The 15,974-nt window shown below is 41.4% G+C and overlaps 1 protein-coding gene across 1 annotated transcript; it reads left to right on the top strand.

Annotated features, from left to right (window-relative positions):
* The first annotated feature begins 2,299 nt into the window (after positions 1 to 2,299).
* On the top strand, positions 2,300 to 15,616 carry pnpla3 (patatin-like phospholipase domain containing 3). Its single transcript, XM_054624764.1, has 9 exons — positions 2,300 to 2,591; positions 3,418 to 3,650; positions 3,730 to 3,795; positions 6,741 to 6,950; positions 11,186 to 11,246; positions 11,378 to 11,554; positions 11,665 to 11,797; positions 12,233 to 12,340; positions 13,776 to 15,616. Exons 1-9 carry the CDS (start codon positions 2,405 to 2,407, stop codon positions 14,044 to 14,046), a joined length of 1,446 nt encoding a protein of 481 aa, XP_054480739.1. The 5' UTR covers positions 2,300 to 2,404; the 3' UTR covers positions 14,047 to 15,616.
* Positions 15,617 to 15,974: the final 358 nt, after the last annotated feature.

Genomic DNA, 15,974 nt, shown 5'->3' with positions numbered 1-15,974 from the left:
CCTGGGAGACGGGCCGCCAGTGCAGGGACGAGAAAGAAACGCGCACACCAACCAAAAATCGCGAATCGGTCAGTCGATGGCGACGACAGAGGCGGACTTTTGAAACGCCGCTGCTGCGGGTACCCGCGGCCAGTCGCTCTGGAGAGAAGTGATGTAATGCGCGCGCACGAGTCGCAGCATCAGGACCATTTTTGGCCGAGCCCGCGAGGATGCGCGCGCGACCGCAGAGAATGGATTCAATTCAATTCAGTTTATTTTGTATAGCCCAGAATCACAAATTACAAATTTGCCTCAGAGGGCTTTACAATCTGTGCACATGCGACATCCTCTGTCCTTCCCTCACATCGGCACAGGAAAAACTCCCCTAAAAAAACCCTTTAACAGGGAGAAAAAAGGAAGAAACCTATGGGAGAACGACAGAGGAGGGATCCTTCTCCCAGGATGGACAGAATGCAATAGATGTCATGTGTACAGAATGAGCAGAAACAAACGTAACTGCTTTTACCTGAAACCAAACTATTTTTGCATGCTGTGTTTCACCTTCATTTTTTTTAACCATTTCCTGATGTTCCAAGTGCCTTTGAACAACCTGACTCAACATTGAATTTGTTGAACACCTTTCTTATTTTTCAGAGAATGGATGCTTACCGACACGTTATACAGATTTACACGCTCCAGTAAAAACAACCAGCACAGGACAGCTGTTATGATCCTCTACTATTATGGTATGTACAGTGGGTACGGATAGTATTCAGACCCCTTTAAATTTTTCACCCTTTGTTTCATTGCAGCCATTTGCTAAAATCGAAAAAGTTCATTTTTTTTTGCATTAATGTACACTCAGCAACCCATCTTGACAGAAAAAAACAGAAATGTAGAATTTTTTGCAAATTTATTAAAAAAGAAAAACTGAAATATCACATGGTCATAAAAAAAATGAACTTTTTCGATTTTAGCAAATGGCTGCAATGAAACAAAGGGTGAAAAATTTAAAGGGGTCTGAATACTTTCCGTACCCACTGTATGTATAGAGGCTAACATGTTACATAAATCATGTACTATAATATTCTATAGCCCTTATCATTGGGTCTTATAGGCTTTTACATAGTGTTCATGAGTGTTTTAACTGTGTTAATGGTGTATAATATAAAATCAACAATACATACACAGAATACTTTAAAACCTAATATATAATCACCAAGTTTTGGGGTGACATCACTTCCCACCTGAATAAACTGAATTTTAACGACAATACAGTTCAAATCATCGTTCTATAATTAAGTACTTTATTTTACGAGGCACATTTTTCAAAAGCTTTCTGTTTCTTTGTATTTTATTTTCAAACCCAGGCCATATTTTACTTGAAGTGAGAGAAAAACATTTATTTATTATCAGAACATATACGTATTAGTTATACATCCCCCAGTTCGATTTGAAAACTGACAATAAATAATGTTGAGATATTATTCAATTGAACTTTCTTTCTTTGATTTGACAGTCAGTTGTTGACATTAATACAACTGCTAGGTTACCGGTACTTCAATAGACATTTTATTTAACTTGACTTCTTTCAATTTTAATTGAATACTCCTGAGAACTCTGCAAATAACTGTTATGCAAAGAAAACAGAAGTAGGGGGAGGGGCTTGTTTGTGTTTTCCTTTTTTTCTGTTGTGTTTCTTTAAAGGGGCTGTGACGTCACTGTGTTATGCCCATCCCGCTTGCTGTCGATTGGCTCCTGTGTGGAACAAGGGAATTGACAGACGAGCCATCATCCAATCATGCTCTCAGAAAAATATGTTGCCTTTACTGTAACCTTGTAAATCTTAGAGATAGAAAAAATAAATAATAAACCATACGCGCACATCCATACACTTCAAGGGGCCTCGCGTTCCAGTTCATGCCGATCATGATGAATTAGTGTCGGTCTCCAAATACACTGAACAAGCTCGTGACACTAAACCACACTTTTGTCACTTGGTAACATCAACACTGGACGATAAAAAAAATACATGTTAATCTTTTATGCTTCACACCACACTACCAGTTAAATAGAAGTGACACTTTTAGGTTTTCATATCATAAAAAAAAAAATGGTTTAACCCTTTCGCTAAAATAATTACATTGCTAAATGACTGCAATGTAATGTAATGTAAGTACAAGTATCCCAATAGAGGCACTACCGTCGGCGTTCTGAGAGGTCTGATGGTACCTGAAGGCATCACAAGAAGTGAGTCCTCCCTGCACTTCCCCTCTAAAAGAGCCAGTTGTTGACCTGTGGATTCATCCAGTCTGCTTCTCTCCGCAGAAGCGAGGTGTCGGCCGTGACTAACCCCTCCGAGAGCCGCTGCGCACTCGGTGTTCTATCCGCTCTCGGGGCTCCCCTAGTCGGGGCATGCCCGGCCATGGTCGACTTAAATAGCGGCTGGAACCTGTCTTTTGCCGGGTGCGGCTTTCTGGGGATCTATCACATCGGAGTTGCCAGCTGCCTGCTAGAGAAAGCGCCCTACCTCCTCACAGGGGCCACCAAGCTGTACGGGGCTTCCGCCGGCGCTCTGACCGCCTCGGTGCTCGCCAGCCAGGCGTCCATAAGTAAGACAGACCGCTGTGGCTCGGTAGCCTGGAGCTTTATGCACACTAGAGGCAGCATATGCAGGGCACTTTATTTAATATTTATGGTTCATTATTTATTATTATTATTATTATTATTATTATTATTATTATTATTATTATTATTATTATTATTATTATTATTATTATATTATTATTATTATATTATTATTATTATTTTAATATTTTATCTTTTATTTTGCTACAGAATTTTTTAAGTGTATTTTTAAATGTTCATTTGTTGTAGTTTTATATATTGAACCACACTCATTTCAATGCCGATTTTATTTTATACATAGATCTGTGTTTTTGAAATATGGTTTTTACTTCTTTCTTTTTTTGACAAAGTTGACCCAAAAGTGTGTGTGTGTGTGTGTGTGTATATATATATATATATATATATATATATATGATAATTGTACTTCCTCTAAATGTCATCGACAAGTAATCTATACAAATAGATAAATATATATGGATAAAGCCCATGGGTGCAGTGCCAACTACATGGAGTCACCGGATCATAAGAGAGCCCTGTTCTCGATGTGGACTGTGTGAGTCAGAGGACCCTTTCATTTTCTCTTATCCCTGCCCTTATGATTGCTTATTCTCCCATTAATAAGCAGTCATAAGGGCTGATAGCAGCAGTCACGTGTATGGGCTCAGCACTCGGAAGAGGGCTTGTCCCGGGCCACTGACCCCAGGTAGCTTTAGTGGATATCGATCCAGTCCTAGGTTTGAAGAGCAACAGGGTGTAGCTTCTAAAGTCCCATCTCCTGAGCCTTTCTTCCATTCTTTCCTCTTTTTCTAGCCAAATGTTGCGAAGATGTGATTGGGGTGGCGAAGGAGGCCAGGAAGAGGAACCTGGGCCCCCTTCACCCCACCTTCAACCTGCTCAAGGTGTTAAGGACCGGCCTGGATCGGGATCTGCCCTCCGACGCTCACATCCGGGTTTCGGGGCGTCTGTGCGTTTCGCTCACCAGAGTGTCTGACGGGGAGAACGTGCTGGTGACGGAGTTTAGCTCCAAAGAGGAACTCATCCAGGTGCAGAGAGTTGCTGATATTGTGTGTGTGTGTTTTTAAATGGTTGTCCTCTGGTTTCACCTTTGCTCTCTGTCCACAGGCACTGATCTGCAGCTGCTTCATTCCGGTCTACTGCGGGCTGATCCCCCCATCCTTCAGAGGAGTGGTAGGTTTAGCTTTGGTTTGCACAATTATTTGTACATATTTCACTTTTTTTATTCTTGTCCTAGAAGACAAGTTTGCTTCATTACATCTAACCAAAAGAAGTCATTGGGAACCATGTGACTGAAAGTAAAAAAAGATCCTTGTGAATCTAAATGTGAAATGTAGCAAATCAAGTAGAGCATCAATTTGAAAATCACTTGGATTCCCTTTGGTTTCAGCTGTGAGCCAGAAAACATATCTTTTTACATGACAGTTTATCCAGTAAAACCTCACAATAGGACTGGGGGGAATACCGCGTTGGAAAAAAAAAAGGTCAGAGTGCGAGGCTGCCATGAGATAATTTTGTTTTCCTCTCCAAATAATCAGGATGAGTCATTTGCATGTTTTGAAAGAGAACTGTGCTGATTGTTTTGCTCCTAGTTACTGATACCAGTGTGGCCCTCACTATTACTTATCAGCTGCTTGTGGACTTTGACAGTGATCTAGTCGACAGCAGAGCAGCGGTTTCTATGTGTGTGTGTGTGTGCCTCTTGTGAATAGACCTACCTGCTCTCCTCTATTGCCATGTCATATACACACAAACATGACTAAGTCTGTCAGACTGGATTCAGATGACGTTGTTTAGTAATAACAAAATACGAAGGTCGAGTGCGTCGCAATGAAGACATATAAAGATACTCAATCAGATGACATGGAACCTAATAAAAATGAAAAGATGAATCATACATGTGTGGTTAACTGGTGCCGGTTTAAGCACTTAAACACGCTACATGGTGGTGTGTATGCACATGTATACAGTGTTGTGTCTACAGGTGTTCTGTACATTGTGTACTCTCTGCTGCCCAAACCGCCTGCTGGCTCGCTTGTGACTCACCAACCACATGCATGAATGTGCAAAACCATGAGGCATGACACCCCTAGGTCAAATAGTTTGTTGGAGGACAGCTCAAAGTTACAGTGAGGAGCTTTTAACTGGTTATGAAACATTTAACACTGATGCCTACATAAGTAAACGAGACCATAAGCGAGAAAACCGGCTATGTTTATATTATTCATAACTTGTCATCGGTGTCGCTGGGATTCTGTGCAAAAAAAAAAAAAAAAAAATCTGCTGCATAACTTGTCATCGGTGTCGCTGGGATTCTGTGCAAAATCAAACCAAGTAAAATAAGAGGTTTCCAAAATGGGAGTTGTTCTGTAACTATATGTTTATATTATTCATAACTTGTCATCGGTGTTGGGATTCTGTCAAACCAGAACATCTGCTAGAAAGTTCTTTGGAAAGAACACTAAATTCTTAGAAATTTGGAAAGAACAGCTCTGTAATTTCAGTTGTAATGCTTTTGGTTGGTTGATTCAAGTATGAATAAGTGTGATTATACATAACATACAATTGGTAAAGAAAGCAAGTTTCAGAGAAGAAGTTAATATCTGCTTACGTTTAAATTTCATTAGATCAGTTTAGGATTTAAACACTTTAAACGACCACTCCTAAAATTTTCTTGAAGTTACCACGAAGAACTTTCATTTTGTCTTGATTTTGGCAGTCCCTGTCCCTTTTTAGAAAACCCTTCATTTTCCTGCTGCAGGTGTCTGCCAGTATGCCCCACGCTCAGTCCTGGTTCTGGTTCTCTCAAGCCTTTTCTTCCAAGCTGGAAATTGTTTTAGAAATTACAGAACCAGTTAAATTTACTGTTACCGACAGGTCTTTACTGCAGAGAGAAACTAAAGCCTGACTCATACTGGATGTTGATATAGATAGATATATTTACTTTTGACAAATTGTTACACAGATATGTTCTGAGAAGACTAAGAGTCCATGCTAGCAGGGCTTTAAGCTAAATGCTAACCTCCTGCATTTCTGTACTGCGATGTCACTCAACATTGGAAATATGTAACGAAAGGATAAATCCGTCTTAAGCTAATATCGTCCGATTACATCAGTAAGCAGAGTTATCTGTCAGGCTGTTATTATTATTACAGCCAGAGAGAGTAACATATGCCCAATATTAATGTAGTCAAACCAATATGACAGTGAGAAGTTCAATAATGTAGGAAAAGTACATGTGAAAGTACACATTTCTATAGTCTGTACATGCACATTGAAGGATCCTGCCCTCCGTTTCCTCACTGACCTACATTCTGTCCGGCTGGCAGCTCATAACACAGACCACTGGCAGCAGCTCGGCCAAGCTGGAGGGGATTTTACAACTTCTGGAATAAGGTCAATCGCCATTTTAAGCGCTTTATATGATAAACCCTTCCTTTCATTTGCCTACCGATCCAGGGGTTGAGTCTAAAATAAAGCCGGAGGATTTCATTAACTAAGTAAATTGGTAAAGTCTCCGAAAAAAATACATGAAGTCACTAACACACACAAAGATGTTAGTAAGATGTGACTTGTGTTCTTGTTCTGGGACAAGGATGTGGCTTTTTTTAGGATATTATGTCAGGGCAGTCCTGGGCCACAAGGGAATGGAAGTAGTACCCTCCACTGTCACGGTTCAGCAGCCGAGAACCACATCCCATATGTGTCAATGAGACCTGTTCTGTAACAGATAATACCAATAGAAGTCGTGCAGTGAGTATAAAATATGGCTATCGGCTGTGGCGTAGTGGAGAGCAAGGTAGTTCTCCAATCAGAGGTGGTTCGATACCCGGCTCCGGCAGTCGATGCGTCCTTGGGCAAGACACTTAACCCCAAGTTGCTCCCGAAGGCTTGCCATCGGTGTGGACTGGATGTTGCATGAATGTTAGTTAGAGTCTGATGGTGGCACCTTGCATGGTAGCCTGTCATCAGTGTGTGAATGGGTGAATGATATGTAATATACTACTGATTGTAAGTCGCTTTGGATAAAAGCGTCTGCTAAATGACTGTAATGTAATGTAATGTATTAAACTGAATGAAAGAGGTAAATACATTATTTCCCTCCTCTGTGTCTGTAGCGCTACGTGGACGGTGGGATGAGCAACAACATGCCACAGTCAGAGCTGAAGAACACCATCACCATCTCACCCTTCTCGGGCGAGTGTGACATCTGTCCCCGCGACAACTCCACCAGCTTCCACGAGCTGCGCTTCACCAACACCAGCATCCAGATGAACCTGGGCAACATGTACCGCCTCAGCAGGGCGCTGTTTCCACCGGAACCCAAGGTAGGTCGTATTTTTAGGCATCCGTACCGGAGAGGGCCGCGATTTCTCCGGTTGTCCCTCCGTCTGTCTGTCTCATGAACACGATATCTCGGTAGGGCCTCGAGAGAAATTCTTCAAATGTGTCACAAACATCCACCTGGATTCAAGGATGAACTGATAAGGTTTTGGTTGGCCACAGTGACCTTATGAAACACTTTTTTGGCCATAACTCAATAATCCATATCCAAATTACAACATTTTACAAAATGTCGAATAGGATAAAAAGATGAAGTGTTAACATTCCAGACAGACGTGGATGTAAACTGCAATTTCGCTGGAGAGCAGAGGTGGTAAATCTAATTTTAGCAGGCTAAGAAGGTGCAGCTGATAATGTGTCAATATTTAAAAATGAATCTTCAAAGTCTGGCTAGAATCCTGATTTGATAGTTTTTCTTTTCTAATATTTACTAGCGACATAGTCAGGGTTTAAATTGTACCGGGGCTCGGTCCTATAACATGTGACTGAAAGTAAAAAAAGATCCTTGTGAATCTAAATGTGAAATGTAGCAAATCAAGTAGAGCATCAATTTGAAAATCACTTGGATTCCCTTTGGTTTCAGCTGTGAGCCAGAAAACATATCTTTTTACATGACAGTTTATCCAGTAAAACCTCACAATAGGACTGGGGGGAATACCGCGTTGAAAAAAAAAAAGGAAAAAAAAGGTCAGAGTGCGAGGCTGCCATGAGATAATTTTGTTTTCCTCTCCAAATAATCAGGATGAGTCATTTGCATGTTTTGAAAGAGAACTGTGCTAATTGTTTTGCTCCTAGTTACTGATACCAGTGTGGCCCTCACTATTACTTATCAGCTGCTTGTGGACTTTGACAGTGATCTATTCAAGTTTATGTATTCGATGTAGCAGAGCAGCGTGAATGTTTCTATGTATCACTAAAATCAATGTGTGCCTATTGATTGTGAATAGACCTACCTACTTCTCCTCTGTTGCCATGTCATATACACACAAACATGACTAAGTCTGTCAGACTGGATTCAGATGACGTTGTTTAGTAATAACAAAATACGAAGGTCGAGTGCGTCGCAATGAAGACATATAAAGATACTCAATCAGATGACATGGAACCTAATAAAAATGAAAAGATGAATCATACATGTGTGGTTAACTGGTGCCGGTTTAAGCACTTAAACACGCTACATGGTGGTGTGTATGCACATGTATACAGTATTGTGTCTACAGGTGTTCTGTACATTGTGTACTCTCTGCTGCCCAAACCGCCTGCTGGCTCACAGCCTGGCTCGGTGTGACTCACCAACCACATGCATGAATGTGCAAAACCATGAGGCATGACACCCCTAGGTCAAATAGTTTGTTGGAGGACAGCTCAAAGTTACAGTGAGGAGCTTTTAACTGCTTATGAAACATTTAACACTGATGCCTACATAAGTAAACGAGACCATAAGCGAGAAAACCGGCTATGTTTATATTATTGTTCATAACTTGTCATCGGTGTCGCTGGGATTCTGTGCAAAAACATCTGCTGCAGTAAAATAAGAGGTTTCCTAAATGGACTTTGGTTTGGACAATATCGCTTTTGCATCCTAAGAAGGGAGTTGTTCTGTAACTATAAATTCTTAGAAAGTTCTTTGGAAAGAACACTCGCTCTGTAATTTAAAGACAGTTTTCAGTTGGCATGCTTTTGGTTGGTTGATTCAAGTATGAATAAGTGTGATTATACATAACATACAATTGGTAAAGAAAGCAAGTTTCAGAGAAGAAGTTAATATCTGCTTACGTTTAAATTTCATTAGATCAGTTTAGGATTTAAACACTTTAAACGACCACTCCTGATTTGATAGTTTTTCTTTTCTAATATTTACTAGCGACATAGTCAGGGTCTAAATTGTACCGGGGCTCGGTCCTATAACATGGGCTATTCTATGTCGTTTTGCCGGGGCTGAAGCCCCCAAATGTGTTGCCCCGGATACTATTTCACATGCTGTGAGGCTCCACAGAAAACATAATGTGTGAATGTGCAATGGTCTTTGTAACAGAACCGACGGTCAAAGCTAATGCAGGTCACTAAACCAACTGTGAGTGTGTGTGTGTGTGTGTGCTTGTGCAGGGGGGGGTCTAATAGTCAGTCGTCATGGTAACTTAAAAGCAGTTGCTGTTCAGGGAGAGGTGACAGAATGCACTAGTCTATCAATTCTTCTTCTATCTTCGATGCGTGCATGCACGGCGTCGCTGCAATGAGCTCATGAGAAGATTACAATTCATCCGCAAGATCACAGTTCATGAACCTTGAAAAACCACAATTTCCATGACATTCCCCCACTTTGATTTATTTTGAGTATGTCAAGAGCAGTATGCCAAAAAATACCAGGATGTTCTTCTGCATCGTGTTAGCATTTAAGGTTCATCATCTCTGCTCTGGTGTGAAGAAGCATTTTCTGGGATTCAACTAGTTCTGTAAAAAGAGAGAGACAGGGTTATGAGATGTATGCTGCATGTCTTTAGTAACGCCCTCCAGGTTCTTGCAGCACTCACTCTTGTGAGTGAGTGAGTGAGTGCATTTACGATCTCACCCGTCTCTGGTTCCCTTCCCTTCTCCTCTGGTTGCCATAAGCCCCGGCAACCAAGACCTCCTCCCTCCTCCTCCCTGTGTCCTTGTTGACACGGGTCACACGCGTCAACCAGCCCTTCGTCTTCCTCCTCCTCCTCCTACTCTGATCATGGTTCTGGACTGTCTGGGACCCAATGTTCCCAGACAGTCCCACATCAAAACATCCATCTTGCCCTCTTGCCTTCTGTCCCCTCTGCCCTGAACTTGCAGCTCCAGAGATCAGAGCTGTGTCATCAGCATACGCATCTGTTCTTTTCATCGCTTTCTCAGAATGGCCGGCCTGTATGATGACGGTTTCCAGTCTTCCTCTTTCCAGTTCAGTACAGTCTTTTTTGACGTATTTCTAAATATCTGGAAACAAGCATATTTCAACTTTCTAGGGATTAATACAGGTACTTTGAATGTAAATTTAGTCGCCACAGTACACATCAAAATAGAAAATACTCACAGACCCCCCCTACTTAAACCATAATCCCACCAAACTCAAAATGGATAAAGGTCTCTGTCACAAGTGGATAAGGTCAGCTTGAGACACTCATGACAGCCGAAATGGACGCGTGCAATGGATTATTATTTTGATCACTTTGGCTAGAGATAAATTAGTTTGAAACCATTTTTTGGCCTCCACTCCACAACATGTCTTGTCGTTAGCTGTGTTGTAGTTATTGAGCCCCGGCTCCTCACCTATTCCCCTCACGTGCCGTCTGGATTCCACGATTGCGTAATTGGGCGCAGAAGTCTGTGCGATGTGGGAAGCTGTGTTCTTATCACATTCCTTGATGGAGGAATTACCTCTCTGTACCACACCACATGGGAAAACAAGTCTACACACACAGGCTTGAGGCAGTAACTGTGTCTTTGAACACACACACACTTGGCGGGCGGCGTATCGGATGTGCATAAGAAAACAGATTGTCAAATAGAACAGAGGACTCTCTCTGGGTGGTTTGACCCTTAGTCCTGTGGTCCCATCACTCCAGCCAGTGGATTGGCTGTGAGCAGCTCTGCTGATACCACAGCTCTCTTTCGTCAAAGATACCAGCGTTGTTGCCAAGTGTTTGGAAACGAGGTTATTGGTTATTTTTGGCTGGATGAGAGATGTCGATCTTCTCAACTGTGGAAGCGTATATTTTGAAATTTTCCTTAAAAATCTCCATTATTTTAAGTTATACTTTTTTTTTATGCTTTGTTGATTCCTGGTCTGTATAAGTTATCAATAAGAAATCATCATAATTAAAAAAAAAAATGTGCACATAAAAGGAATTTGGCTTGGTAATTGGTGCATAAACACGGTGCAATAGTATAAGACACCATTTAAAAATATAAATATGAAATGCAAAACAAATTAAGAGTACATTAAAATGAGTCTGTTTTTAAAGTGTCATATTTATATTTTAAGTAAACAAATGCAATTTCTGTCTTGTTGTGGTGATTAATGAGTTATTTTTAAAATAATAGCTTACAGCAGCCCTAAAGAGTTTTAAGTTAAAAATCTCCAACAAGATTTTTAACTTAAAAAGCAGCTTTATTGTGAAACTGACATCACATCACATTACATTTTAAAAAACGTATATAAACCGTATATAAGACGCACCGTTTCTCCCCTCCACAGGTACTGGCTGAGATGTGTCAGAGCGGTTATAAGGATGCCATGCGTTTCCTTGAAGAAAACAGTGAGTATCCTACTGCCGTCTTGCCATGGTGACTCTGAAAAGAGTTTACCTCGCTACTACTAGTCCCTATCAGCCTCTAGCTGAACCTGAACCGGACTGTGTGAACTGACGTCATGTTTCGTGTTTGCCAGACCTGCTGATGCCGGATCGGCCGACCTCGGGCCCCGCCCTGCCGGAGAGCCCGTCCCCTTGCTGCTGCAAGCACACGGAAACCACCAAGGAGTGGGTGCTCCGGAGGCTCCGCCTACTGCGCAAACAGCACTGGTGGTTGGACGAGCAGATGGTCCTGCCCACGCCCATTAAGAAAGGTGGGGTGTCACGCCGGACTGGTTGTTGGATTTAAGCAATGATGATGCACTCTGTGACGCCTCTGTACAGCGTCAACATGTTAACACGCTCCCGTCTGTGTGTCTGCCAGTGTTCTGCGAGGCCTGCCAAGACACACCTGGCCTGTATGCCAAGGTGTCCCAGATGCTGCCTGTGAGAGTGGCCTCCTACATGCTCATGCCATACACACTTCCTGTACAGTCGGCCTACTCAGTGGCCCAGAGGTGAGCGCAGATCTAACCATGGAATGGACAGTTAGTGGTATTTATCAAACTAGATAGTATCGGTCAGCCTCTGGTCTGTTGGTTATCCTGAGTAACAGGGTCATGATTTCTTAAGAGACATTGATGTTGAGTTTTTCTATTTATTTTTCGGTGCTTTGAGAACCACACGTTGAGTGCCATTGACTTCCATTATTTTGGAGAATAGGCAGACATCTCTACGGCCGATATGTCCAACACTCTGCAACTCACACGAAAACAATCTAGAATGATAAAAAGCTCTACAGGCGAGAGGAAAAATGTGTGATTGAGGTTGGAACTGTCCATTTAAGCAAGAGAGTTCTTCACTTGAAACTCTTTTCAAACTCGTCTTGTAAAATATGAATTGAAAACATCAGTTTATTGTTTGTTTATTATGTCATTCCTCCTGTTCACCAGGTTTGTGGAGTGGATCCCAGAGGTGCCGGCCGATATGCGCTGGCTGTTTGGGGTGGCAGGTGACATGTACCAACAAGCCTGGAAAGGAGCTCCAATCAACTCCCTCAGGTGATGGAGGATTTTTCACACAGTGTTTCGGGGTTATCCACCCTCAAATTACAAACCAAGAAGGTTGAACATGAAACTAGAAGAAACTACATAACAACATAGGAAAAAAAAAATGAAAATACTGGAATTATTACATGAATAAATGTATAGAAATGTATAGTATAATAATAATAATAATAATATAAAATAAAAGCTGTTTGGTAACTGACAGAAACACCAATGGAAGAAGAATTTCTGCACTGTGGCAGCTTGGCTACCACAATAAAAGTAAAGCTAGCGTTAGCTAACAGCTATCCATAAGCTAACACAAACACATGAAAGAATCATATTTATGGACATCGAGCGGCACAGAGGTTTTACCGTCTTCATTGGCTTTAACTTACGGCGCTCCCTCAACTGAACAGATCTACGCGCTCTCAGAATCAGCTTTATTGCCCAAGTTTTTCATACACACACAAGGAATATAACTTTAACATATAAAGTTTAAACAGGAGTTTTACAAGAGTCAATAGAATTTCTTTGAATGTAAATTAAATAGGTGTCGGTACTTTATGTCCCTAATCCGGTTTACTAGAGTTAAAAGCACTCAAACATAAAGTTTTCTATTCAGTCATCTTCACTGGCTTATTCTTGGCCCTCACTAGTGAACTCACAGACTCTTACTGATGACAGGCGTACACAGAACAACGTAACATTTGGGTCCAAACAAACAAAGATTACCCGGAGTTACAACTCGCATCTTGGAATCTCTCTGCCTTGTCCCAGGTTATTCCCGACAGAGAGGCTAAGGCCCGCCCCTTTCGGTACCACAATGGGACCTTATTTCAGAAGAAATATGTACGGCAGGCAATGGCTATTATTTGATCCCGTTTTAATTGAGCCATGAATTACACATATGATTTTGTTATTTTGAAAGATCATTTTGCGCGTCAAGAAAGTAGCATCTTTTCGTAAAATGGTTGAAGTATAAGACTGTGAAAACACGTATTAGATAGAGGACACACACAAAAGACGCATAAGTGACGGATCTCGCAAACCAATGGTTGACATCACAATGACTAAGTCCACTTTTTATATACAAGTTAGCTAGCTAGCTAGCAAACCAAGGTAACTGCCGTGCTTCTGGCTTGCATTGTGCAAGACGAGAGGTGTAGTTCAGTGATCGATTTAACACAAAACTAAATGATACTATGACAAATCTACAACAAACAGCCACTTTTTTGACTTGCAAAATTATATATATTAAATTGACAAACATCATAATGTGTGATTCATGGCATTATTCAAGCGTGATTGAAAAAATATTTGTGTCTTGCTGTTGAGTACTTTTTTACTAAGTAAAGTCCCATGGTGTGTGACTTTGCCTCTGTTGCTTATATGCAAATATGTTGTTATATAAATGAGTGTAACTAACTCTGTGTAATTGACCTCTCAGTGAGCCGGGCCTGAGGAAATGCTTGAGTGCACCGCCGCTCTCCACGGAGTGTGATAAGCCCATGCAGAGAGACAACCTGCCTGCTCTCTCCTCCCTGGACCTCCACGGCAGCTACTGGGAGATCCCCGAATCTACCTCCTCCTCTTTCTCCTCCTCCTCCTCCTCCTCCTCATACCACCATCATCCTCCTCACATCACCCCCTCCTCTCCGCAGCAGGTCTGCTTCTTTGTCGGCTCGCAGGATGAACCTAACGGCTATGCGCAGCAGTAAAACGATTCAGGGACCGCACTTTGACAATGACGGGGACGGATTTTCAACATCGGGTGCTAAAATTTGAAACAATGAGCAATGGTGCGTACATGTCTCAAGGAGACACACATTTATCTCTGACTCCGAACACTCCAGGCAGCACAACTGTTATATTTTACCTAGTGCTCTGGAACTCACTCAGGATCACAGATGTGTTTTGTGGGACTGTTTTCATGTACAGCACAGAGACGCGTCTAGTTTTATACGCTAACTACAACGCTACCTACCAGTAGCATTCATTCCTCATTCCAATACAGTTTACTGTCTGTTGATGTTCACATTTTTGTGATATCTCCAGGCGCCCTACGGGCCCTTTTTAGGTGACAAGATGCAATGTCTTGCAGCCATGTTGGACGTCTGCAGGCCTCGTTTCTAATCATATTTAATCTAGCCAGAAAAGGTCGAGGCTAATCTTAATTTCTACACCACAAATCTAACCAGTTTGAAAAGCTGACGTGGCTACAGCTGGAGCTCGGCACTGCTGCCGATAAAAAATGATGGCCAAAGCCACAAGAAGATGTAATAAACTTAAGTGTCCTTGAAAGTGAGATGATGTCAAAGACTGAACTCTAAATATTGAGACCAATATGACCAAGTCACTTTACTCACAGATCACTAACTCTATTGGCTCTTCTCATATCCCGATTTTGCACCTCCTCATCTCCTCGCTCCTCCGATTTGTGACCAGGAAATTTATCTCAGCGCCCTATCTTAGAGGGCGTCCCAAATTCTTAAATGCATCTCAAGGAGCGAGGAGGCCGGATGAGCTATGAGCGTGGCCTGTTGCCTCGCATCTCTTCCCCCCATCACTTATCCCTTGAATGTAAAGTTATATTATTGCACTGTGATATTCTCTTATGATTAAACCATATTTAAAATTGATTGTTTTGTTTAATGGAGTGTCCTGCACCTGCACCAAGTGGTGACACAACAATATGCCAGTATGTGGATATGGTGGATATTGAGAATTCGTTCCCCAGAATGGGTCGGGACAAACACGAAGGTCGCAGGGGATTTTATTAAGGTGGCTAGAATCAGAATTTCTTCCCTGGTCTTTTATTTAACATTAATATCTGCAGTTGACCTTCGAGTCACATCGGGGAACCTAAATGTTTGTATTGTTCTGATAAGTGGAGTCTACTAATAAGATTGAATCTAATTTGAAAGGCAAAGGCTGTTTAATTTAGTGATGAGAGGTTATTAAAAGAATGAGATCGCCTGTTAACGCCACCTAAATGCATTTATGGTTTATTTTATAAAGCATTTAACATGTGTCATGTTTTCAAATGACACATGCATCAAACAAAGTTGTTATTTATCAAACATAAATGTCTTCAAGATGATATGAGGTGATGCCGAAATGGCAGTCAAAATTTTCGTCATTTTCTTTGATATTTATAAATTTAAATATTACTTACACTTTGATTGCGATCATTGAAGAAAATAGACCGGATAGTGACTCTCACCCGATACGTCAGAACCAGGCCAATAGCGGCTAGCGCTGAGGTCAAGGTTAATAATTTACCATAACCATTTGTGGTTAATAATTTACCATAACCATTTGAGGTCAACTTAACCATTTGAGGTCAATGGCTAACCTCAACAATTTGAGGTCAATTGCTAACCTTAACCATTCAAGGTCAATAACTATCAATTCACATTCAACGTCAATACCTGAATTAACCATTCAATATGTAATGGCAAATTTAGGTTTTAGACCTTCACATCTCCCTTCTCAACCTATTCCTTATCATAGGCGCCAGTAGATATGCTAAATCAGAACAGAGTCTGCAGACACTGAAATACCACCCTGTCCTGTTTTGTCCTTCATATTCAGAGTGTGAAGGTTTCATGTGAACACACTTCTCAGGCTTCTCAAATTATGTAAC

This window comes from Anoplopoma fimbria, chromosome 23 (genome assembly GCF_027596085.1).
Source record: "Anoplopoma fimbria isolate UVic2021 breed Golden Eagle Sablefish chromosome 23, Afim_UVic_2022, whole genome shotgun sequence".
NCBI lineage: Eukaryota > Metazoa > Chordata > Actinopteri > Perciformes > Anoplopomatidae > Anoplopoma > Anoplopoma fimbria.
Note: the sequence above shows the minus strand (reverse complement) of the source record. Positions and strands in the feature narration are given on the sequence as shown.

Excerpts from the sequence above, each read along its gene's own strand:
- pnpla3 (XM_054624764.1), top strand. The coding sequence starts at position 2,405 with ATGGTCGACTTAAATAGCGGCTGGAACCTGTCTTTTGCCGGGTGCGGC. Across the intron at positions 3,651-3,729 it reads CCAAAGAGGAACTCATCCAG|GCACTGATCTGCAGCTGCTT; the intron begins GTGCAGAGAGTT and ends CTCTGTCCACAG. Across the intron at positions 11,555-11,664 it reads GCCCACGCCCATTAAGAAAG|TGTTCTGCGAGGCCTGCCAA; the intron begins GTGGGGTGTCAC and ends TGTGTCTGCCAG.